General features: G+C 43.1%; 2 protein-coding genes across 2 annotated transcripts in view; one reads left to right on the top strand and one right to left on the bottom strand.

Moving 5' to 3' along the window:
* The window catches only part of CFAP97 (cilia and flagella associated protein 97), a gene marked incomplete at its 5' end in the record, with an annotated part of 35,612 nt that extends 30,173 nt beyond the window's left edge, over positions 1-5,439 (bottom strand). Inside the window, one exon of the mRNA XM_082482231.1 lies at positions 5,364-5,439. The remainder of the gene's footprint in view (positions 1-5,363) is intronic.
* A 6,893-nt stretch (positions 5,440-12,332) lies between these two features.
* Positions 12,333-25,824, top strand: part of SNX25 (sorting nexin 25) — a 93,292-nt gene continuing 79,800 nt past the window's right edge. The window contains exons 1-2 of the mRNA XM_082483112.1: positions 12,333-12,838; positions 25,433-25,517. Coding sequence (XP_082339238.1) covers positions 12,404-12,838; positions 25,433-25,517 — 520 coding nt within the window. The 5' untranslated portion in view covers positions 12,333-12,403. The remainder of the gene's footprint in view (positions 12,839-25,432; positions 25,518-25,824) is intronic.

Here is a 25,824-nt window from a genome sequence, read left to right as displayed (position 1 = left end):
AATCTCAGAGCACAACACCTTCTACAGCATTTCTGCACACCACATGCACTCCAAACTTGGGTACCAATTTGCCCAATCCAAACCATGACTGGTTCATAACCAATCTACAAAACACAAGTCCCCAACCCCAGCCCAGAATAAACTCCATCGCTACAGATCTATCCAAGCTCTGCTCTGCCACACAGTTATACATCCTGCACTGGACCTGCTCCTAAACCCTTGAGATGGAAGGGCTGGTTGAGGCAGAGGCAAATTCATCTGCAAAACACTGCAAGGCAGACGGGACCTGGAATTAGAATCATAGAAAAATTTAGGTTGGAAGGGATCCTCTGGACATTATCCACTCCAGTCCACTGCTTAAAGCAGGGTCAGCTTCTAAGTTGGATCTAGTTTTGCTCAGAGCCTCATCCAACCAATTTTTCAAAAACTCCAAGGATGAACACTTCATGTCCTATGTGGGCATCTGCTCCAGTGCTTAACAATGCTCACTGTGATTTTTTTTTTTCTTTAATCAGAATTTCCCATGTCATGTCTTACAACTATTAGCTTCTACGGTGCACCTCCAAGAAAAATCTGGCCCTGTCCAGTTACAGGTAATCATGTTGCTGCTGATCAACCACCTAGACAAAACTACGTGGGGGTGAATCCCTTTGCTCAGATTACAACCTACATATAAGTATTTACTGCTGACTCATGACAAACTTCTTGTTGTTGGCTCATGGAGACAGCATTAAACTTGTGCCTGAACTGAGTAACCTGAACAGGCCATGGAACCACCATTTGTCCCTCACAGACCAGATCTGACAGCACCTAATTCAAGCTCAGATCAGAGCTACCATTGTTTCTAGTGCATCTAAAACCACTTGTCCAGCTGATTTTTAGCTGGCTCTCTAATGCCTTTCACTGTCTTTTCTCTCTCCTAGCTAGAGAAGAGGAAGGAGGGAAGACCTATTACTTAAAATCTACAGGGTCAATACACCTAGCCCTTGCTGCCCTTTTTCCTCTGTTTTGTTGGGTTTTGGTTGGTTTTTTTGTTTGTTTGTTTGTTTTTTTGCTTGTTTTTTTGCTTGGTTTGGTTTTTGCCCTGTTTCCCTTTGCTGGGCACAAAGGAAAAGATTTTTCCCTGTATGCTGCAAAATATAGTTTAGTAACTCCCAAACCTATGACAGGTTAGACCTCAGAACAGCAGTTCTGCCTCCAAACAGAGGTAGGCCCACTGGAAATGCTCCAAAGTAATTTGGAGTCCTTTTAAGAGGATTCCAACAGAAAGCTTTGAGTCTCCTGGCTATTTCAAGCAAGGATTCAGTTCAGCAAATGGGCAGTAGAAAGTCCTGGAACAGAGTCAATTACCATCATCTATTAGAGCCAATGAGAGCACATGACCACCAGAGAGCCCCAGATGACCACAGGGCAAAGGCTTTCAAGTTAATGTACACGGGAGGGGAAAAAATGAGTAAAATAAAAAGAGAAAAGAAAAAACAAAAGATAGTTCCTCTTGAGCCAAAAATTAGCTATTCCCCTACTATGAAAAGCTGCAATACATTATGCTGAGAGGCGTGGATCTGTAGCTCCAGGACATCACTCATACACACACATTAAATGTTCAGCAAAGGTCACCTTGTGATCTCATGAGCAGAAAGGCTGGGTCAGAGTCTACTGAGGTTAAACGATGCCCACCAGGCCTTGGCCACAGCTACTCACTGCTGAGAATCCCAAGAAAATGATCAGCAAACCCTCCAAACCCAGAGGGAACAGAAGCAGCTTGCAACCAAAATAAAAAAATAAAGACAATGAATCACATGTGGTTTGATAAAAGTATCAGCACCTTCTGGAAGGATTTCCTTCATAAGGGCCTCCATCTCTACAAGCATAAGTGATGCCATCCACATCAAAGTCTTATGGGCCTACTGCTGTACACTGTGTCTCACTACCTGGAAGAGTCCCACCTCAGGGACCAAAAGGCAGCAAGATGCTAGGGGGAAACTAGTCACTGGAATTGACCCTTCCCAAAAGTGGTCAATAGCCACAGTCTTTCAGTAACACAGACAGACCTTGAACAGTTGGCAGGACCACAAAAGATGCAACTATACCATTTCACAAACTACTGACGGAGTTCAGCAGCAGATGAATCACAGCATATTCCAGAACACCTGGCCATCCTTACCAAGCGGCACAACACATGAACTGTCTCCAACAACAGAAATGCTCACTGAACTACAAGTTCGTTCGTGCTTCTAATGTTACGGATTTAGCATGCTTAGTGACCTGACTACAAAAATAGGTATGTCATCAGCATTTCCCTCAACGCTTTGCATAGATCAGCTTCCACACAGATCAAATAGATGTGAGTTTTGTGACCACAAGATCACAGCTATTATCACAGGTTGGAAAATACACATACAGTTTTACAGAGATAGCAATCACTTTATCCACAGCCACTGAAAATAAGGTGTAATTATTTTAATTTTCAGTTAATATATTCCCATGTAAGAGGAACAAGCATTGTCTGGTACAGATGAGCAGGGTGAAGTACAAAAATTCAGTCACTAAATCAGTATACAAAGAGCAGCTTAAACAAATATCACTTAGGACTAGTGCAAGTATATTTATGTTTCCTCAGAATGCGTGTTGGGGGAAAGTAAGGCAAAAGCCTCTTGAGATCCTCTCTTGCTATGTATTTTTACGACTTGTTCATTTCTTCAGATGAGAAGTATCAGTATGGAAAAGCAGATAAAATGCTGAAAGATAGGGCTGTCTTAAATTCAACATAAAATGGGTTTCCCAGAGTTCCAGTGTTTATTATGTTATTAAAATGAAACATTTCAAGAATGACAAATGCCCATCATTGAATTGTGACTTAAACATCAGTTGAGATTGTTGGATAGGAAAAACCTCAGCCAAGAAATGTACGTTATGTTTTAGACCATTCCATCACCAGTCTTGGCTAGGCATAAGACCAGGAAACAAAGAATGAAAAAACTTTAAAAAGCAGTTTTGGTGGAAGCAATAAGGCACATCCATCATGATAATGGTCTGCCTATCTCCTATGAATTCAAGAAGATACCTAAGCTTGCCTAGGAGCTGGCTCACTTTGAGGCTCTTATCTCTAAGCTCCAGGTATGTTATTATATCACCTGACTCCTGACTGGGCAGACTTTAAGAACTCCTGTCATCTATGCCACAGAAGACCACATGCCACCTATCCTGCAAATTTTTGAATACTCCTTAGAGAAGCACTTGTATGTGATGTTGGGTCAAGTCTCTAAAGGAATTGGTCAATTGCACTTTCAAAGTCTCAACAGGCTCTGCAGTCCTGATGGCCCTCTGAGCCCATGTAAGTCTTATACAGAAACATGGGACCCTCTGAATGCCCTTTTAAACATGGGCAAGCATAAAACCAAACCAAAAATCCAGTAGGTCATAAAAGCTTTAAGTCCCAATAAAAGGAATGGAACGTTCTCTCCTTTTCTCTGGTCTCCATTCTGTACTATTAAAAGGATTATCAAGGCTGAGAAAATACAGAAGAAAATGTCTGCACTACAAGAAAAAAAAAAAAAACCAAGCCAAAACAAACCCCCAAACAGACAGGAAAAAGTGGTGGGTGAGCTCACAGCATTCCAGAAGCCGAGTCCAAATTTTTGGGAACTATATTTTAAGATGGCAATTATTTTACAAACCCATTCTTAAGCTAACATCTGGTGACTAATTTTCTAGTAATGATGATTTCATTTTAGTCTTCAAATAGTTCCTCTGAAGAATTTAACTTTTTGTGAAACTTTGTTCTCTCTGCATTGAGAACTCCAGCGATCACATTCTATCCAAGAAAAAGAGATTAACTATTTTTTTACAGAAGCAAAAATGTGCACGATGCACTCGGTGATCTATATTGAGCGACTCATAACAGACAAAAGCAGGGATACAAAAGAAATTTAGCATTGCTATTTCTGTTATATTTATTCCATCCCACATAGTTTTCATGCTGTTTCTATGAATGTTGCATAGAAATTTTAACTACATGATTTTTAAATATGTAAATGTCCAAATGCAAACACTAGGTGCTTTTTATATATGTTGTATAGTTAGAATGAATGAAGTGTAAACACTTGCATACTCTCATAGAACCAGTTTCTGAAAAATTACGTTTAAGAGAACCACAAGGGAAAACCTTTAGCAAGGCATAGAAGCTACATGACTTTAAATTAGGCTGTGCCAGAAGCCATGCTAAACTATGTTTTAAAATGCCAATTTCCCTAATATGCTTTGAAAACTCTAGAAAAAACAGAGCTTCACGAGCATGACATACATTGCTGTTTGTTGTATCAACTCACTGAGATGCTTTGGAATGCATTCAGTACTCTGCTGTGCTGCAGGGGCTGCCCAAATGACAGTCAAGAAAGGCCCAGGAGTCACAGTTACCTCTTTTGTGATTTCCACCCAAATCCACAGGGCCCCAAGAGATTCCGTGGTTGGTTATTTTTCCAAACTACAGCCCCATCTTGGGAACTGTCAGCACAGAACACAGCCCTGTGCAGGGCCAGGGGAGTAACAACACCGTCGTCCTGAGGAAACTGCGGAGATGCGACCGTCAGCGATGATTTAACACACGCGAGGCAAGCTGCTTACAATGATCATTTCAAGTTGGCTTAAATCCCACTAACAACACCCAACCAAAAACACTTCACTAAACTATATTTGAGCATCACGTCGACACAGCCCTCCTAGTCCGATAACTTTTAAGGACGACACACATCATGCAGGTAACTCACTCCCAACAACACGACGATGCCAACGAGGGCCGGTGCCTCAGAAGAGGATCCCCCAAACCCCTTTTCCAGCCCGGCCGAGGAGTGGGGAGGGCAGGCAGCCAGGGGCACCGAAGCGGGGCCTAAAATCACCTCTCAGGGTGGCGGGACTGAACCCCCAGTGGCTCCAGACCAGCCAAAGCCCTCCAAATATATAGCGCAGGCCACAGGCTCGGAAGACACCCACATACGTGTCACTCAGGGAGCCAAGCAGAAAAGCAGCAAATTAAAGAAAAAAAAAAATTATATAATGATTATATATACAGATATATTAAGAAAATAAAACCAAACATGTCTCCCACCTTGTTTGATCCGGCAAACATTACCACAGGCCGGGGAAGAAAATGCCTGCCGCCCCCAACCGCCACCCACCCGCTCTCCGGGCACCATCCCCCGGCGAGGAGGCACCGGAGGCCCCGCCGCCGCCGGGCCGGGCCGGGCCGGCAGCTCCCGGGCAGGCGCAGCCGCCTTCTCCCCCGCCCCTATAACACACCCACCCCCCCCACACCCCCCCCGGCTTTGTTGTGGTAACCGCGCAGAGCAGCCGGGGCGGATACTCACAGGCACGGGAGAAGAGAGAGAAGGAGAAGAGGAGGGGATGGGGAAACGGCGCAGCGCTGCGGCTGCCGTCTTGAAGCCCGGCTCTTAGGCAACCCGGGCCGGCCCTCTCGCGTCGTCGGGCGGGGAAAGGCGGTGCCTGAGGGGGGCGGGAAGGGAGCCGGGGCCGGGACCTCCCACCGGGAGGTCCCGGCCCCGGCTCCCTTCCCGCCCCCCTCAGGCACCGACTGCCCCCTTCCCTCCCGCCTCCCTCGGTTCCGCAGGAAGCGGGGAGAAAGCTGGGACTCTGGCTGAGGCCATGGCGCCCCAATGCTGAGGTGATAGTGCCCCAAGTTGAGGTGATAACGCCCCAGGTTGAGGTGATGGTGCCTCAGGCTGACATGGTGGTGCTCCAGGTTGAGGCGATGGGGCTGCATGATGAGGTGATAGTGCCCCGAGTTGAGGTGATGGGGCTCCAGGCTGAGGTGGTGATGCCGCAGGTTGACGTGGTGGTGCTCCAGGTTGAGGTGATGGGGCTGCATGATGAGGTAAAAGTGCCCCAAGTTGAGCTGATGAGGCTCCAGGCTGAGGTGATGGGGCTCCGGGTTGAGACGATGGTGCCCCGGGTTGAGGCAACAGGGCCCCATGCTGAGGTGATGGTCCCTAGATTGAGGTGATAGGGCTCCAGGTTGAGGTGGTGGGGTCATATGCTGAGGTGATGGTGCCTCAGGTTCAGGTGATGGGGCTCGGGGTTGAGATGATGGTGCCCTGGGTTGATGTGATGGGGCCCCATGCTGAGGTGATAGTGCCCCAAGTTGAGGTGATGGTCCCCAGAATGAGGCTATGGGGTTCCAGGTTGAGGTGATGTGGCTTCATGTTGAGGTGCCAGGCCACATGCTGAGGTAATGGTGCCTCAGGTTGAGATGATAGTGTTCCAGGCTGAGGTGCTGGCACTCCATTTTGAGGTGATAGCATCCCAGGTTGAGATAATGGTGTCCCAGGTTGAGGCAATGAGGCCCCATGCTGAGGTGATGTTTTTTTCCATGTTGGGGTAACAGTGCCCCAGATTGAGGTGATGGTGTTCCAGGTTTAGATGATGGTGCCCCAGGCTGGGATGATGGCACTCCAGGATGAGGTGCTGGGAGCCCACACGGAGGGGATGGTGCCCCAGACTGAGATGACAGTGACACACCTCAAGGAGATGGTGCCCCATGTTAAGGCCAACAGGACCCCAGGTCGAGGTGATGGCTCCCACATTATAGTGGCAGGGCTTCAGCACTGACTAACATGGTTCAGTGGTGGTTTTGGCAGCGTTAGGTTGATGGCTGGACTTGATGATCTTAAAGGTCCCTTACGACCTAGACAATTCCATGATTCTATGATTCTACGACATATCCTGAAGAAATGCAGGGGAGGAACTGATCTGGAGGGCTTCTAGGGACATCTGACCCAAATCTTTGGGGTTCAATCAGGACCTTTCCCCCAGTGAACCTGATTCCAGCATCCTTAGATCTCAGTTTAATTATTGCAGGAACATGGATGAAGCCTTCAGGCAGAGTTTCATTACTTCTAGCACTGACTAGGTAAGTGGTGACTACCTACTAGTGATCTGCTGTGAGAAATGTATAAGGGTGGGAAAGGTTCCAGCTCTTTAGAAGGGGTCACTTCCAATATCAGACCTCGGCATTTCTTTAATAATAGCAATTTTATTTTTTAACAAAGTAGGGAAAGAATTATGTGAAAAGAAAGACTTCTAGATTACTGATCCAAACTAAAAATTCAACTTTACTTTGGCCCCATTGTTCATCATGAAAGAGATTTAATGACATGTTCACATGTTTTTTTCTGAGCATACTGAATTTTGAGTTGAATCGAGGCTGTGCAGCCGAGACAACTGTCATGTATATGGCCCTATTTCACTTGGCACATGAACACATACACACACAGAGGCATATATGTATGTATGTATGCATGTGTATACACACATATTTTTAAATACATATATTGAATGTGTCAGAACCCGACAAGAAAAGAAAGAAAATCTCTTGATTAAGACAACTGAATTTCCCTACATTAACCAGAGTCTAGTCCTACTTGTGCTACGAAGTGTTTAATGGAGGTTCTGCAAATTATGTGGACTAACTTTTAATACTTGGCCATGTGTATCATTCTCATTTTTCTGGAACCTTACTTGACTCACTGTTGAAATATTGAATGATCACAACTGCAGCTAAAATCAATGGAAGCTGTATTTGTAAAACATCAAGTGCTACAAAATGCTGAGCACTCAAATGTTCTTAGGCACCTCACATTGGAAAATAAATGGGTGCTTTTGTCCTTTTTTTATTCCCCTGTGCATTAGGTTCCTATCTGCAAATGGGCAAAATACAATACCACTGTCTCAAAAAGGCATAGCGAAAAATAAAATCAGCTAATATTAGTGTAACTTACATATTTTGTATAAAAGTGGGCAACAAAATTAATAGTTATCTTCTGAGAGCAGTTCAATTAATTTTCAGTAGAGGAATAATGGGCCTAATAGAAAGATAGTATATGATCGTGTAATTAAAGTCTATATCATAGTATCTTTACGAATGACATTCTTGTAAGGAGAAAAAAACTGTGTAAGTGGCAGTTTTGCAGTTGTAATATATAAAAATTGAGGTAAAGTTTTATCAAACTGCCTACTTTTATAGAGACAGGTTGTTTATATGGTTTCCACTGAAATGTGTCTGCATTTTATGTTTTCAATCAAGTTCAAAGCATCTACCACTGCAGGGGAAGTTTTAAAAGGCAAAAACAGTTGGCAGTTTTAAGCCCTTTCATTCTACAAGCTTTTGAGAAATAACCACAATAATTTTCTTGAGTTTCTTGAAAGGTTTCAAATCAGATTTAAGATACTGAGAAGTATAACAGACAATCTCCTTTTCTCTTGCTCTGTTAGCTGGGGTTCATGAAACCAACAGCATCCACTACCCAGTAAATTTCTTTTCTGTCTCTCCTATGATTGTTTCTAACAGTGTTAGTTATCACTCTTCCGTACCACCAGGTTTAGAAGTTCATGAGCACTTTTGGGTTTTGTGCCTGAGCAGCTTTTAGGATTTTCTATAAACTCTTAAGGTGACTGTAACTACAGTGTAGCACCACAGCGGTTACCAAAAAGCATGCAATTCATTCATAGTTGTAAGCATTCCCAAAAGTATAAACTATGTATGTGCTTTACACACCTTTTTTTTTGCCTATAATGTACATTTCTATTTTAATTGAGAAGTGGTAAATTGCTAACATTTATAGCAATGTAATCTAAGCCAGAAAGGTTCACAAAACAGAAAGTAAATGTGAAAAAGCCTTTAGGAAAGTATTCGTATTAAGCTTGTCTAAACATTTTAAAGGTGCAAATTTATTGAAGTTTGAAGTTTTCAGTACTGTGAAGGTGAAAGTTGCAAAATTGTCACTAAAGACAGATATAAAAGTGTGTTCAGACCAGTGGGGCTTCGTCTAGGCTATGTTATAAACAGGTAAATTACGGTCCTAGATCAAAGGAAAGAATTGAAGGTGCTGACTCTTCCCTCAAATCAGGCATCATTTCTGTTTTAAAATGAGATTAAAATAGTCTTATCTTTGTAGGAAATACATTTGCTGTAATGCTTGAATAAAGTAGAGTTTGAATCTCTTATCTCATAAACTAGTTCCATGACTGAGTAAATAGTTACAGAAAGAGAATAAAATAACCCCCAGTTCAGAAAATTGACCTCAGAAGTCCTTTTGTCTTGTACAGAAAAGTAACTTTTAAAGTACAAAAGGGGAAGTTCAAATAACGCTGAGGTAAACTTGAAAATTGCCATTGACTTCAGCAGAGCTAGGATGTCATCTAGAATATTAGGAATTATACCTCAGGTTGAAAAGTCACAGGATCTTATTAAAAACTAAAAGAAAAACAATCAAATCTCCCTCTAGCTCTATGGATCTTGAGTTGATTCAGACATATCTAATTCAGGGCATGGTGTGTAAATCCTAGCTAAAATTGGTGGGATTACTCATTCAGACAAGAACTGGTTTTGTGCGTAAGCACTGCAGGACTAAACTGCGATTGCAGGTAGGTTTATTTTTTTTATCTTCCTCTCCACTTCTGAGAATTAATACTGTAATAAGAAAATAATCTCTGTTTGCACAGGACTAACAACATTACATGCTCTTCTTCAGGATAATTTAAAAATTCAATTCCCTTAAGTAGTTTTGACAGAGGCCCAGGCAGTTTCCTGAATGCATTTGCGGTAGGCCTCTCTACACACTCTGTCTGGTTTCTTGTGTGGGTCTTTATGAAGATCCCAGAATAGATCTTGAACTCAGTCCAAAGCCCTGTATGTTCTGAAATCTTTGAGGAATAAAGTGTGTGCTGAGAGATGGGTCTTTGCTTTTTGTTTTCTACCTGATGAGAATAAAATAACTGTATAGAAAGCCTTCTGGCATGTTGGACCTTATCCAAATGCTTTCAGACTCTGCAAGAATGTCTCTGTTGGTCTTAACAATCATACATATTGAAAGAATCTCTGTCCCCAGGCCCTGCCATGAAGCATCAGGACGTTTTGGGACATGGTAGTTTTCATGGGAATGGGCCATCATTGCAATAGTATTTTCACTATTATGATATGATGATTTTTCACCTTTAATCACATCAGTGACATTACTTAAATAATCAATTTTGGACATGCTGTGAATGGACTGAGCTAGCATTTAAAAGGTCTTTGTGCAATTTAATATCCACCAAATAAAATAAACTGTGTAATAAAATTATATTTAAGTTACTCTAAGGACTTTGGATTAGATTAAGGAGCAGTGTCTCTTTTGGTCAGGGACTAAAATGGGAGCTAAAATTGCTCCAAAACTACTTTGGGATTTTGAGACGAAATACATTACTATGCAAACCCCTAATAATTAGTAAAGGCATGTCTATATGGAGACAATTTGGTATACGAATGTCATCAGGCCCTGTGGGTTAGGTTAGAGCTAGTTTAGAAAATATTGTGGTGGAGTAAACCATGTGTTGTAACTGGGAATCTTGACGAGCTCCACGCCTGTACTGGGCACATGCCCATTACAGTTCTGCACCACAGGTGGACACCCGATTTTGGGCACCTGTACTACTCATGCTCAGTGCTTGGCTCGCTTCGTATCACAGAAGGACGGGGAAGTTAGTGTCTGGTTTTAAAATGGTGCTAGTTGCGCTCTTGGAGTTATACATTCACAAGATTGGGGCCTTGGTATTCATACTTTTTCTTCATCAGGCTAATATCACTCATTTTACAGAAGTAACGTTTTTACAGAAATTTTACAGAACGTGAATAAATCAAAACAACTCAGATTAACTTTAAAAGATAAAATTCAGTCAAAAAAGATATTTTGACATTAAGACCACCAGAATAGCGCCAGTCTGAAAAGTGCTTCCCAGAAGACTCAATACCTGTAAACACTTCTACAGCGCTTAACTTTCTTAATGGATACCTGCTCTTAACATGAAGCCCATGAGTAAATGCTTGTAAATCCGCTTTTTCAGAGTCTGCCTTCCTGAAGGAAAGTATTGCCCTTTACTGCTGCTCTGAAGAGATCAAGGTCTCCCGCATGGGCTGTGGTTGGTGGCTGCTATGTAACTGCACCACGTCTCTGGCAAGGTGAACATGTGTCCTGAGCATGGCTGGAATATGGCAAGGCTTTTGCCATGTGAGGAATTTATCATAGAATCATAGTTTGGGTTGGAAGGGACATTTAAAGGCCATCCAGTCCAACCCCCCTGCCATGAGTAGGGACATCTTCAACTAGATCAGGTTGCTCAGAGCCCCATACTGGTCTGGAATGTTTCCAGGGATGGGGCATCCACAGTTTCCCTGGGCAACCTGGGCCAGTGTCTCACCACCCTCACAGTAAAGAATTTCTTCCCAATATCTAATCTAAATCTCCCCTCTTTCGGTTTAAAACCATTACCCCTCGTCTATCACTCCACTCCCTGATCAAGAGTCCCTCCCCTGGCTTTCCTGTAGCCCCTTTCAGGGGGCTATAAGGTCTCCCCGGAGTCTTCTGAGGCTGAACAACTCTCAGCCTGTCCTCACAGCAGAGGTGCTCCAGCCCTCGGGTCATCTTCATGGCCTGCTCTGGAATGTCTGTTCTCAGAATCTGCCACAAGCAGTTAGGAACCACCAGCTCAGCGAGGGGAGGGTAGTGCTGGCAGCACTGGCAGGCCTCGTGTGGGGCTAGTGGGGCTGGGTTTTGCAGTATCACTGCGGTGTCATTTCAGTCGCTGTTCTATCAACTTTTTGTTTCTGAAACCCAGTTATTGATGGTCTCCTGCGGCTGCGTACAGCGCTCACTCGCGAGGCGGGTCTAGAGATGCTCCAGGTCAAGCCTTTCTCCCGAGGTCAGGTCAGGGCCTCGGTGCTGCCGCCAGACCCTCCCGGGCTCCGCCGGGCCGAGCCGCAGCCTGCAGCCCCCCTGCTCCACCAGGCTGCCCGTGGCGGAGGGGCGCCCGGCAGCTCCCCGCGGGAACCCGGCTGCACCCCGCGGCCGGCGGCGATCCCCGCGGGGAGGCACCTTCCCCGCCTCCCTTCGCCCAACCGTAGCTGTTTCCCTGCCTGGGGCCGCCTCCGCTCGCCGCCGCGGTGGAGCCCCGCGGGGCAGTGCTCCCGGTCCGCGCCCCGCCGTGGGGCGGTGCGGCGCGGCGGGCGCACATGTCCCCGGCCCGGCCCGCCCGCCCGGCAGGCACCGCCCCCGCCACCTTCCCCCGCCCCTGCCGGACACCGAGCGGCGCGGCGGGGCCTCCCCTGCTGCCGCCACGGCGCACGGCTCCCGCCGCCCACTGGCGGGCAGCGCTGCCGCCAGGAAGCGGCCGGGCCGCCGCGTACCCGCTCTGCCGCCGGGCATGAGCTCCGGCTCCCCCGGCGGTCGCAGCGGTGCCAGTGGCGGCGGGCGGCGGCGGAGGCGGCGGAGGACAAGGGGGGGGCCGGGAGCGGCGACCTTCGCAGGGGGCTGCCGCGGCGGGAGATGCTCTTGCTCCCAGCGGCGCCAGGAGCAGCATGTTCTCCGGTGCCGACAGCGCTAGCAGCACGGCAGGGCAGCCCGAGCCGGCGGGGGCCGCCGCCCCCGGCCCGCCGGGCTCGCACGGCCCCGGCGGTGAGGCCGCCGCTGCTGTGGCCGGCGGTGGCGGCGAGGAGGAGGAGGCGGCGGAAGACGAGGAGGACGAGGATCCCGGCTCGTCCCGCTTCGTGCTGGCGGCGGGGCTGGGGCTGCTGGCTGTGTCGGTCGTCCACCTGGGGCAGGAGCGGGCCGAGGCGGGGGGGGGCGGCGGGCCGCCCTGCCTGGCCCTGCTGCTGCTCCGCCTCGCCCTCTACGCGGGCTGCGCCGCCGCCGCCGCCGCGCTGGGTACCCTGATCGTCCTCATGTGTCGCGGCCGCCGCCGACTGCCGCCGCCGGACTTCGCCGCCTCCGCTCCGGTCCTGCGGGTCGCGGGGGTAAGTGGCGGGTGGGGAGAGGAGCGGAGCGGCGCGGGGCGGGCCGCGGCGCGCCCTCCCCTTCCCGCCGGCGGGAGAGCAGGGAGGAGGGGGACGGAGGTGGCGCGGCCCTCGCTCCGCCGCGGGGCGCCGGGCCAGCCAAACCCGATGCCCCGCTGCCCTCCCGGGGCCGCAGGAGCCTGCCCGCTCGTCGGGGGCTTTAAATGGGAAAAGTTGTGCTGGAGGGTAGCAGGCGGGCGGGAAAAATCAAGTCTTTGCTCCTAGAGAGACCACTGGATTGCGGGAAGGCTCCTACGGCAGTTTGTTCTTGGCTTTGTATCAAATCCTTTCCTTCAGCTGAAATGTCATTAGTAAAAGAGGGAGACATGCTCAAAGAGCCAGCGTAGCGTTGCTTTAAATGCGTGCTCTGAAGTTGGGCTGCTTTAGATAGTGTTATCATAATACCTTGAGGAAGTGCCAATGTCTTCTCAAAGTGCTGCAGACCTCTGTGCAAAAGATAAATTTATTTTCTGTACTTCTTCTAAAATGTAGTAATTCATGTTCATGAGCTCTTTGTAGCTCGCTACTTAGGAGTATTTTTGGTTTCTTCTGAACGGGACTGGTAGCACAAGATTTTTGGAGACTGACTATAGGTGCTAGTCAAAGTAACTTTCCTCCCATCCACACCCCTGCCCCCCATCAAGTCATCCAATGCTCCAGAGCTGATCCTAGACAGGCCTGAAAAACTACCGCTGGAAATGAGGATCTGCCTGCACTCTTGCAGGGATGTGGTGTTTGACATTTACAGCCGGTGACACCGGTCGGATGCCCTTGGCCTCTCACCAGTGAGTTGTAGACCTAGTGGGGTGTGTTAGCATGTGAAGTGCTGCAGCAGTAGGCAGTACCACCTAAGCGCTATTTCACCTTGATAGTGTCACGCAGGACACCTGAGAGCAATCTACAGAGAAAAAGGAGCATAATTTGTGCCGTCTTTGTGTACAGCCTGGCTGTTCTGCTGACCCAGTTTGGTACATGTACTCTTCTTCTTAGCAGCAAGTAAATAACGCTGTCACTTCTGTGTTTCTGGGGCTGCAGTCAATGCAGCTGAATTTGCAGAAAGCAGAGGGTGCTGGCAGGGCATAGAACCTGTTAGAAATTGCTTGCTGATGTAGTTGGCTGTCTTTCTGTCTTGCCAATCAAATCTACAGTAGTTGTTTTATTCAAACCTACAGTAGTTGTTTATTCCTTTGTTCTTTGACCTAAGGAGGGAAGGAGGCTGTGTTTATGAGCAATACGCTTTTCCAGGCCTGCAGTTCATGGCAACTGGTAGGACATTGCTGTCAGTAGAAGGGACTAGTTGGCCAGGGGTTAGTGACTTCAATGAATAATAGAACTTGCAAAGGTGCACTCATGATCTATTTATGGCAGTTGGGTGTGTGTGATACTCATTTTGTCTTCTCGGTAGACTTTTTTAAAATCCTCTTTGCTTTGAAGACTTAACATCAAACTCAGCTTTTTGAAGGGAGTGAAGAATAAATAGTGTGCACGAGTGTTAGAAGTGGGAAATGGGGAAGTGAAAAGATGATAACACACAAAGTCAACACGTGATAAGCAGAAAGTACCTGTCCTGTATGTAGTGTGGGTACAGCTGTATGTAGTGGGTACAGCTAGGGATTGTTCAGCTGCTTTTTGTCACAGGAATGCTGGGGAACAATGTATATTAAGTCCATAGGCACCTGAGTAGTAAAGGGCTATATGTTTCTGTATTTCACCATGCAACTACCTTAGATCAAATGGGGAAAAAAAAAATAATGCATGCATCAGTAACAAATTCCCATTGCCTTCACATTTCCAACATTAAGTATTTCAGTGATAATGCCATAGCTCCGGTGACATTTATGTACTGGTATACTTATCTGAACATCTGGGTGCATGTTAATTTACTTCTAGGAGAACATACTTTATACATAGTACAAAAAAATCTTCATATAAACTAAATAATTGAAATCTCCCTGCTGCTGCAATGAGAAGCAACTTTCAGATTTGTGAAACAGCCAAACAATGAAAACCAGTATAATTTGGGAAGCTGAGAATTGGAGGAAAAAAAATAATTACTCTCTTTCTCTCCCCCTTTGTGAAAAACATAATACAGAAACCCACTGAACAGGAGTGAAACTTGAACTGTCCAAAGACAAATACAGTCACTTCAGTTACTATACCACGTGCACTTTCTTTTTGTGGTATGTTACTGCCTCTTTCTCTTCAAGATGTTCTATTGTGTCCATCCATTGGATTCATATGTATAAATGGTGCACACCTAGTCTTGCTTTGTGTCATCTAGTATGTGGTGTTTGGATTTATTGTAGCTTGTTTCAAAAGGGAATTGAAATCTGGTATTTAAAAGTCACTGCTAAAGCAGCGGTACCTGCTGCAACCCTTTTTCCAGGATTGTTTCCTTACCCTTGCCCCATTCCAGTTACAATTTTTCTTTCCTCCCTCTTCACACTGTTTTCAAAATCTAACCTGGCTGTATGAAAGGGACTGTCAAAAAAGGAGTGAGGTATTTTACCCTTTCTGTTTAGAAGCTGTAATGCCAGGTCTCTTATTTGGGTTTCTCATGCCTTCAGTTTACTGTTTTGTGGATTTCTTTCTGATACAAAATGGCTTCAGGGCTGCAAAGCTCCTTGACATACTTTTTCTGTATATGTTTATACAATTTTGTATATATTTAGCAGATTTCCTAATTGGTGCTTCAGCAACATGTAGGTGAAGAAAATAATAGTGTCTATATAAGCAGCATATAGAAATGTAGGCCATTCACTAAAATGTTTATGGCAAAATTTCCTGCATACGTGTATGTCTGAAAAATTTGTAGCTTAATCTTTTTATTATTCATCCTTTTGTATTTACACTGCTTTATTATCATTCAGTTGTCACTCTCCCATTTTTCATAAAGCCATCTGATCCTGTTGTCTTTTCTTTTCTGGGAGCCACTAGTAGGATGATTGTAAAGCTAGGATTTCTTCAGCCTTGTTGCACCGTTTCCTCAAGAATAGGGAAGAACCCTCTGTTGGCCTAATAATTTAAAAAAAAAATTATTTTTTTTTTTAGTGAATTCTTATGGCTGGCATCTTGCTCTTCATGTGTCATATGTACACGAACTCAAGGCAGATAGGTTCATTTTTTTTTCTTTGAGTGATTTTCACCTTGGGGTTAACAAATGAGGAAACACTAAGTATTCAGTAATAAATATTTACTCTAGTGGGAGTCAGGCTGAGCTCTTGGAAAGTGAGTGGGAGTACTCTTGATCAACTTCAAAGGGACTTGGATTGAGTTCTTTATGCTATGCTGAAAAAGGGGTGGTTTTTGTACATTCTCAATTCTGCGAGTACTTACAATGTGAGTTTAGTGCTGTTGATTTTCATGGATCTGTTCGTGCAAGTGAATAACTTGGGTGAGGAAGTGCTGTGTTTCAGGTTCGGACTTCAGGAGGTGTATGCCTTTTTTCATTTTGCTTGAACTTAGTGCCAGAGAAGCCATCTTTCCACATGTGAATATTGTTTGTGTAACCTCTTTGGGACTTGAAAGGTGAAGACTTTCTGCTAAAGTCAGGTATCTCAGCAAGAGTATTTGAAATCTGCGGAGAATTGTGAAACAAGGCGTGCAATTTATATCCCCATGATGAGGTGTGCTTTCAACATAGTCTTCCTGTATGCGAGAGTTCTGATTGCAAGGTATATCTGGGCAGTAGTTTGGCTTCCACATAAAGCTTTGTGTTTCTTCCAGCGTGTTTATATTTTCATTGGAAAGAGAAGGGAAGACAGGTGTACAGGCAACTCATAATATTGTTTTACTTAAATTAATGAGTACTTACAAGCATTAATAATATTGGTAAATAGTTTCTATTGATCTTGAAATAGTGGGACTTGAATGACACCTTGAAATTCTATGTTATGTTATTGTTGGGTATTTCAAGGTATATTCTATGTTATGTTATTGTTGGGTATTTCAAGGTATATCAGGAGCTGTTTTAGGACAAGATTATTTGTGGTGGAGGAGGAGAGCAAAATGCAAGACCGCAAAAAGGCATAGTGACCCAATTGTACTTCCGTAAATATGTCTGTCTCAAAGGGCATTTTCACTTTTCAAGTGTAAGTGGACTTGCTCACACCAAAGATAGCCCTTGAAGAGACTTGTTAGAGCATGTGTCGCCTTTTTAAATTCATCCTTGTTCCCTACATAGCTGTTAACTTGTGTAGGGGAGATGGCTTTGGCTCATTGTGTAGGAAAGGTGGCTTTGACTCATATGAAGAACCATGTTAACCAAATTAGTAGGAAGGGGAAGGAAAACACATTTTCCCACGTTCCCAGTGTGAGTTGTTTCTCTGCCAAAAAACCTGGCAGGACAGAGTTTTCTTTTCAGCATAGTGTTTTGACTCTGATTCAAAGCAAGAACTCTGAATAATAGAGAGTTGGGTTATCAACTTCATTTAAATAATACAAAAACAAAGGGCCTAATTTTAAATGCATCTTAAATGAATGATACTCTGTATAGAGAATGATCTACCTAGTCTGTCTTGCAGTGCTAACAGAAAAGTAATAAATGTGGGTTTTTTTCCAGTGAACAGGGTACACTGATTCTAATGTCCTGGTTTTAGTTTCCTATGATTTACAGTTGCCAATGATTTTGAGTGTTTCTTTAAAAGTCGGTTTCTGACATGTTTGGTCACTCCTATTCAGGTCTGTTTAGTAGCTCTCAATTTTCAGAAATACTGTACTCTCACTTTCTGGCCCTGAGGGAGACATGTGACTGTGTTTTATGTTCCTAAAGGCTTGTTCCATCCTTGAACGTGGACTTTTTGTGAATCTGGCATTAATGGGAGGGTATTGTTAAATCTTTTCTCATTGGATCAGGTAGTTGTTGAAATATCTGAATCCTGGAAGATAGTACTGTTTTTTATTTAAGCCATAGGAGTATAAGTAGGTTATTGCAAATGGTCTGAGTGATTCAGATGTAATGGCAATTTAACCTAGGCTGAGTATCTGCCATGATAGCCGAGTGCTCTGCTCTTTTTGAGGAACGTAAGGGAAGCAGAGAGAAAGGGCATGCAGTTTAATTTTCCTTTACCATTGGACTTTTGCCATCGGAAGAAGCTTGTGAAGGTAAGCTCGCAGGAGCCCCAGCAGCTGTAGGAAGTGGCAGGTTTGCCGTCTGTGGGCATCAATTTCAAGCATGATGCAAAGCAGTTCTTGAGGTAATGAGCAGTTTGGAGCAGGGAGAACAGAAAACTTCCTAACTCTTTTCAGGCTTGATCTTTACACCTTAGTAAGTCTCCAAAAGTATTTATAAGGTTTTTATCGACCAAAAGCCAAACATGTCCTGTGGTCTGTCTCATTCTCTGGTCCATTAGGAAATATTGAGATCTCTGATATTGCAGGATTATTGCTGTTACCTCTGCCGGTCATTACAGTCTCTGCTTGCTGCTTTTCTGCTGTGCTTGGTTTAGATCCTCTTGGGTTCGCAACTGAATATCCTGATCTACTGCCATTCTTTTAGTTTATCGTGTGTTTATGGATTGAAGAGAGAAGATATGTTTGAATTTGTTTTGTTTTTAACAGAACTGAGCCTGATACTTTTGTTCTTAGTGCTATGTCTCATATAGGCAGGTTAACAATCAGCTTTTGGTGATGCAGCTGAGTTTACAACTAGGCAAGTCCTGAAAAGAAAATAAAGAAAACGTATCATAGCATTGCCTACCAATTTCAAGAATATTTTAAAATTTTAAGAGAATGCTGCATATATCTCATTTAGTTACAGTTCATTAGGAGCCTGTTACACTTTGGGGCCTGTAGTTTGGACGTTTCTTCTACAGTTTACTTTTAGGGATCTGTAGAATATCTGTTATCCTCAGGGATTTATCAGCTTTTTCAAAACTGAAGTTTTGTTGGGACTGCATGCATTGATTACCTGCAGGCATAGCTTTGAAGTGGTAACTTTATTCTCATAGGAGACTCATCTCAGGAAATGAAATGTTTTTCAGACTCTGTCTCACTTATCTGTCCCATAACTCCTTAGTGGTGAGCAGACTTCGTTTTCTATACAGCCTTTTATCCATCATGTATATTTAGAGATTTCTTGTCTTGTCGTGCAACCCTTTCTGTTTCCTTCCACTGTATCATGTGTCGTTGTCAGCTCTTCATTGTATTGTGCTTGACATTTAATTTCCTCAACATTGTGTTAGATTGACATTTCATATTTTGCTGTGAATCAGGCTGCTTTTACCTTTGTAGGGACTCCTTCTAACTTGAAAAGTGTTTTTTGACCGACAGCGTAACTAGGGAGCTAGTTCATTTCTCCTCCTAACCGAACCATACTGAGTCAGTAAGACAGACGGGTGGTGTGCTCATTGGGATCTTGCTGTCCAAGTCTCTGGGAGGGGAGTCCTAAAGATGGAACCAAAACCTCCGTGATAAGGTTGAGAGTGAAAGCATCTTGCATTCAAGACATGCTTTGGGGTTGAAAATACTATACATGTGTATCAGAAACATTCTGAAAAGAAAATCGTATCGAGTTCCTTCTTACGGCCAGGTCTTGGTTCCCTGTGCTCTGCAAAGGAGAGCAGCAAAATTTACCCAAGGAAGAGGCAGTTATGTAGAATACTATATCCTTTCCCAAGCTGCCGCCTTGTTAAGTGATTTAAAAAAAAAAAAAAGAGAAGAAAAGAAGTTGTGTAGTCATAAGGGGATAAGTTTGTGTTTTGTTTTTGGTTTATACAACCAGTTATTCTGTATTATTTTTCCTGTATTAAGCATGCACAGTGAAAGAGAACAAGTTAATGTTAATAAAGTTAGTGATGACGGTTCATTTTGCATGTTTTGCAATGCTCTGTTAAAAAGACTGAATGTGCTCCCTTTGTACAGTGGAAGAGACGTGGGAGGGAGCATATAGCAGTAGATGGTGCAGGAGTTTCTCTTTGATTGTCAAGCTGAGACTCTGCACCTGAGGCGTGAATCTGTCCAGGTTTTTCTGGCTTGCTGGCAATTCAGTTTTCATAGCACATGGCTCTTTTGGCCTTGAAGTATAGGCCATAGGTTCTTGCTGTCTGTTTTTAACAGAGGAGGACAGCGTGGAGATGTTCAGTAGAGTGGGGCTGTGCATGTACCTTAAGGATTCGCATAAGCCTTTATTTTGATGATAATATTAAAGATCCCAGCAGGCAATAATGCTGTATTTCTTGCTGAGCAGAAATTTAAATGATAACTTACCAATTATTTCTTAGCTGTAATGATGGGAATGAAAAGTATTACCTGAGAAAAGTTTCATCTTCATGTTCTTATCTGTCTAGTATTACATGAAATCTCAAGTGAAAGAAGTTCTGCCCTGATTATAAAGTTTTTATACTGCTACAGTTTTATCAGTTTCGAACACGGTACATTTAAGATAGAAGATCCCCATATAAGAAACACAGTTTATGTGTTCCAGAAGCTACTATGTTAGTGGAAATAAGATACGCTGATATTATAAAATTGTTATTGAGATAATGATGCTTAACATAATAGGATTAACATGTTTTAAGTATGTTGATTTTTAAATTGGTAGTTATGGTGTCCCTTAATATATGTAAATTAATGCTTAATGTGACACATATACTTGCTTTGTAATCTAAAACAGAACTATAGGTGTTAATTAAAAATATTAACTCTTGTGAATAGAAGATTTATTTTTGCATCATAAGTTTAAGTAATATTTACTACTATAAGAAAACATCTATCCAGATCAGTAAGCTGAATTTATGGAGAGTACAGTGAAGTATTATTTGAAGCTGTGACTCTCTATCATCAAAGTCCAGTTTGATGTTAATGTATGTTTTACAAAGAAAATAAGACATTTAATAGGGCAGCAGTGGGTGGAGCAAGTAGCTCTGAGTAACTGGATAGTTCTTATATGCCGAATTAGATGTATTCTTTGCCTTTTAGATCAGTGATTAAACTGAGCATCTCATGCACAATGCCTGTTTATATTGTGGGATCTGTCCTGAGCGCTGTTCTAGTTTTGTTGTAATTGAGTTAATGTAATAGAAATAATTGCTAATTTTTCTCTGCTCTTGGCTTTAATTCCATAGCAGAGTAAGTCTGCGTGTGGTGTGCTTGTAGCAGGTGCCTGGCTTTCTGCTGTTATATTTTAAGAATTGCATTTGATAACTGGGTGTTGTGGACGGATTTCGTGATAGTAGAAAGTTCTCTGTGCTTTGCCATTTTTTCAGTGAAGTTGTTGAAACACCTTCTTAATTATTTAACATTTATTGTTTTCTTCAAAACTAATTTTAAATTACTTAAATTGTTTAAACCAATAAATGACATGAACTTAATTTTTGCATCTGTAGGATAATGAACTTAAGACACAATTTCAGCTCAATGCCAGCCTTGGGTTTTTTTCGTGGGCCTTTCAGACTGTTGTCTGCATCTGTATTCCTTCTCAAAAGTATCAAACAATGAGTATTATTCAGAAGTCTCCAGGAAATACACACATCCTTTTTTTTTTTTTTTTTTCAGCCTGTAAACAAAGTTAAAAATGGGGAAAACTTGAACTGTTCCAGGAAACAGGCCTCCCTGTTTGTTAGCAACCTCATTCTTTGCTTATGCTTTCCAAACGTACTCCACCTCTACCAAGTCATTCAAGTCATTTTGTCAAGCATTATTTAAGTTTCAGTCTGGTTTCTGCAGTTCTTCAACAATAAACTCTATGTAGTGGAGTCCAATTTTTGGGGGCTAAGATAATGCGAGTCAGGACTAATGCGGCACATACCAGGTTTTAATCAGTATAAAAGAGCATCTAAGCTACAGCTTTAACTGTGTTAAATCCATTTATGAACATCTTTGGCTCAGACAGGGTTATGCCAACTGTTTGATGAAATGTAGCACCGTTTTCCTTTCGATAAGAGACATGAAGAAAAATGTGAAAACATTCAAGTCTAGCCTTTCTAGCTGAACGTGTTCTCTGTGTACATCCTCCATATGACTTGAGGCAGAGGTGGGAAGAAAATCTTCTAGTGAAATCTGCTGGATTTTTCATTCTCCGAGCTGTTGGAGCTGAGTTTGGCCTGTGAATCCTTTTGGTATTATAGGTACTGGTAAACCTGTGTTGCTGAGTTGTTACATTACTGTTGGTTTTAAGGTGTTTGTTGCTGTATGTCAGGCGACTCAGGGGGTGCCTGTTACTTTTCTAGGTGGGTTTTTTTTTTTTAGTTAATTCATTATCACTGTTCTCACAGAAACAGATTTTTTTAAAAACAAATTGGAACTAACAAGACTTAAGACTTGATTCTGCTAAATGCAAGTTCATAAGCCTGAAAGGAAAAAGGCTTTTGATCAGCTGTTTTAGAGAAGGCAACTTAAGATCTGGTCCATTATCAGTGACTAAATTAAATTCACAGTTCTCTGAAGGATCATCAGGATTCACAGAATAGTTCAGGTTGGAAGGAATGCCTGGAGGGCATCTAGTCTACCCGCCTGCTCAGAGTGGTCTGAATAGGTAAGGTTGCTCAGAGCTTTCTCCTGTTGAGTTTTGAATATCTCCAAGGGTGGAGACTCCACAGTCTCTCAGCAACCCCATTCTGGTATTTGACCAGCCTCATAATGAAAATAGCTTTGCTTTGGAAGTGATGGGAATTTCCTGTGCTACAGCCTTGCCTCTTGGTCTGTGCATCTGCAAGCAAGAGTCTGGAGCTCTCTTCTCTATACAGTCTCGTTTGGTAGTTGGAGACAGCAGTAAGGTCTCCTCTGAACTGTTTTTTCTCAAGCCTGAACTAACCTAACCAACATTGCTGCAATGCATTTAAACATTCCTGTTTATTCAAATGTTAGATTCTTGTGTGTTCTTGAAATTTTGTTTTTAAGCAAAGCCAAAACCCCGTTTTTAAGCAAGGTTTGTTTCTTGCTCTGTGCTTTTCTCAGACTGTTCATGGTGTTTTATGCAATACCTGTAGAGTATTGAAAAAATTCGCAGAAAATCCAATATATCGTGCATCTTCCTTTGTCCGTCAGTAATTACATTCGTGCAGCAGCAGAATCGCTGTTGCTGGTGGTGGTATTCGCTTCTTATGTTTTAAATTCTTTTTGATCACTTGTCTGTCTTTAACTACTTCCTTCTAAACATCAATGTTACTGTTTTGGGATGTTTTTTTGTTGTTTTTTTTTTTTTTTTTTAATGAAAAGCCAGTGCCTTTTAGAAGTCAAACATACCAACCATAGAGGACGTTCTCAATGAAATATATTCTTGCAAGCTGAAATGTTTGTATCTTGGTATTTAAGAGGCAGCATCTCACTGAGGCAGTAATAGTCTGCCTTGTTCTTAACATGAGTGTTCAAGATTGAAACGTAAAAGGATGAGCTCCTGCATTGTGGAATTGCGTAAGTAGGGATGGTAGTGTGGTGATGTGGAGCAAGCTGCTGGCAACCATGGATCCCCTCTGAAGGCCTTTTTTCTTTTGTTCCCTCTGCTATAAAGAAGTCCTGAACTGAGGCGAGTAGGGAGGCAAAACTAGAAGTTCAGTATTTATAATTTTCTTATCTCGGGTTGTGTTTAATCTAGTTTTGAAAGGAGTAATTTGGCTAGTGCTTCATGAGGGTGCTTACTGATGCTTTAGGCTGTAAAAAACACTTCCTGCAAGCTATGTACAAATGAGAACTGTTGATGCCGAAGTTAGGGGCTTGAGGTTACTGACCGCTATGCAGGTATGACTCAGTTTAGCAGAAGGAGTCTTGTAGGATATCCGAGCTAGCGTAGTGTGAGTGTTAAGGAAGTTGGAATGTGGTGATCATAGAACTTCAGTCAGGATTGTGGCCTCGTGTTTAAAAGCCCTTTCTTCACAGAAAAGAGCTGAGCGATATTGCTAAATAGGGCTTTCTGAATCCCTTCCCCCTCCCCAAATGTATTTGGGATGTTTAATGTCTCTGTGAGTCTGTCTCTTCTCTTTTTAAATTGGAGTGGTTATGAATCATCCGATTTCCTGTTGCAAATAAAGCAAAAAAATCCTGAAGTAATTGTGTGACTGGCATTAATACAGCTTTGCGTGGAGGAAGCAAAACAAGATCAGCAGTCAGAGGTGATGTATTGGAGCCTCACAAATATTGTTGTTAGGTGTTCTTACAAACAGCAAAAATGCTTTCTGCAGCTGTTTAGGTGGGTATGGCTTTAGCTTTTACCAGCATAATGTTCAGGTAAAAGGGGGCCATGAAAATCTGTAGTGGTTCACTATTCAGATAATACTCTGTTCTTACCCATCCTTAACTATAGTTTGGATAGTAAGAGGGGCTGCAAGTGGAGGCAAACATGCTGAAATCTTGCTGCTCTTGCCTTTGATAGTGTTGTCAAGGGGGGAAGAAAACAGCTAGAAGACTACAGCCATGGTCTCAGAGTAGCGACTGGAAGAAGTCTAGGGAGCGTTGCCACACTCACCCAAGAGCTGGAACAAATTGACTGTGGGTGGAAGGAGAGCAGTCAAGGCCTGGAAAACATCCATGGCAATGCTGTGTGTTTGGTGCGAGAGAGTCTGAACAGCTTTATTTTGCTGTTAGGGTAGTGCTTTGACTCTTTCATCTGTGTCCCATTAGACGTGCTTTATACACTAGACTCTAAGTGCATTTATCTGCAGTAGAAGGAAAACATGTTAACCAAAATACATGCAGTATTAGCCTGCAAATTGGCTGAAATAATGGCATTCTACCTTTAAAAACATTAAAGAGTGTTTTTACTTAACCCTCCCTTGCAGTTTCTACTGCTTTCTTATTCTCTATTTGGTGAATGTTGGAGGGGTTGGGAGGATTCTGAAGCGATGTCTCTTCATTGAGGAGAGTGAGCTCCCATCAAGGGGAGAGAAGCAAGCTGAGTGGTGGTGGGGACCTTTTCTATTTCTGATTTGAGTTGCGCTCCTTTCTATGTAAGGACAGCATGAATCACTGCTTTTTGTCTACACCCTGAAAAATGTTTTTCTGTCCGCCCACCTGTTTGGACACCATAAGAGCTAATATTCCGATATAGACAAATGTCTGTATAGTACAGCAGCTTAAAATGCAGCAGCCAGAAGTGTCTTTGAAGGAAGATGCCCAAAAGAATGTGAACCAAAATTACTGTGGGAGATCTAAGGGCTTCGCTTTTATTTTAAAAGTGGTTTATGAGGCTAAATGAAGTCCATCATGACAGTAGGCTGTAAAGATGTTATATTTGCTATTGACCTGTCTCTTGGAGATCTTACAGAGCTGTTAAAATACCGAATAGAAGAGTTCCAGTTGCTTTATTAAATGCATGTCCTATTCTCAGTGCATTGAATTGCAAATGAATACAGTTCCTTTGTACCAAAAAAAACAACCTTAAGATAGTTTTGAAAGTTGTGCAGTGTACGATACACAACAATGGGTATTAGTATGTGCTTAATGAACAATGTATAATAACCTCAAAGACAATTGGCACTCATCTGATTTAACCATATGCGGTGACAATACTTGTCTAAAGACCAAATGATATAGTACTACAACCTTGAATTCCAGTTTTATTTCTTCTGTCATTTTTGGTTTTTTTTCCTTCCTCTTATGATGAATGTTCTCTTTGAATTTCAGTGTAATTGGTCTGCAACCTCCCATGATTCAGTCCAATCGAGGAGAGTGGTCATTTCTCACAACATGGATAAAGCACTGAAAGAAGGTGAGTCTTAACTTGGACAAAGGAGCATTACACTCTGGCTATCTCTTGTCCTCTTAGCAAACCTTGACTGCACAATATTCCACGATTTTAGAATATGACCCTGGTTTCTTGCTTGATATAAAATAGAAGTGCAAGATCTTGGTCATCCCAAGAGGTCCGGTGTAGTAATATGATGTTGCTTTTGCAATTTAACTGGTAGCTTGTCATTTTAGTGGCTGTTTTTTACAGAAATATATTAAAATAGAGTCCTTAATACTTTGGCACAAAACAAAAGGGTAACATTTAAAAGATTCTTGACTGGTTTTTC

Source organism: Vanellus vanellus, assembly GCF_965231255.1.
Source record: "Vanellus vanellus genome assembly, chromosome: 4".
Lineage (NCBI taxonomy): Eukaryota > Metazoa > Chordata > Aves > Charadriiformes > Charadriidae > Vanellus > Vanellus vanellus.
This window is presented reverse-complemented; position numbering and strand designations above follow the sequence as displayed.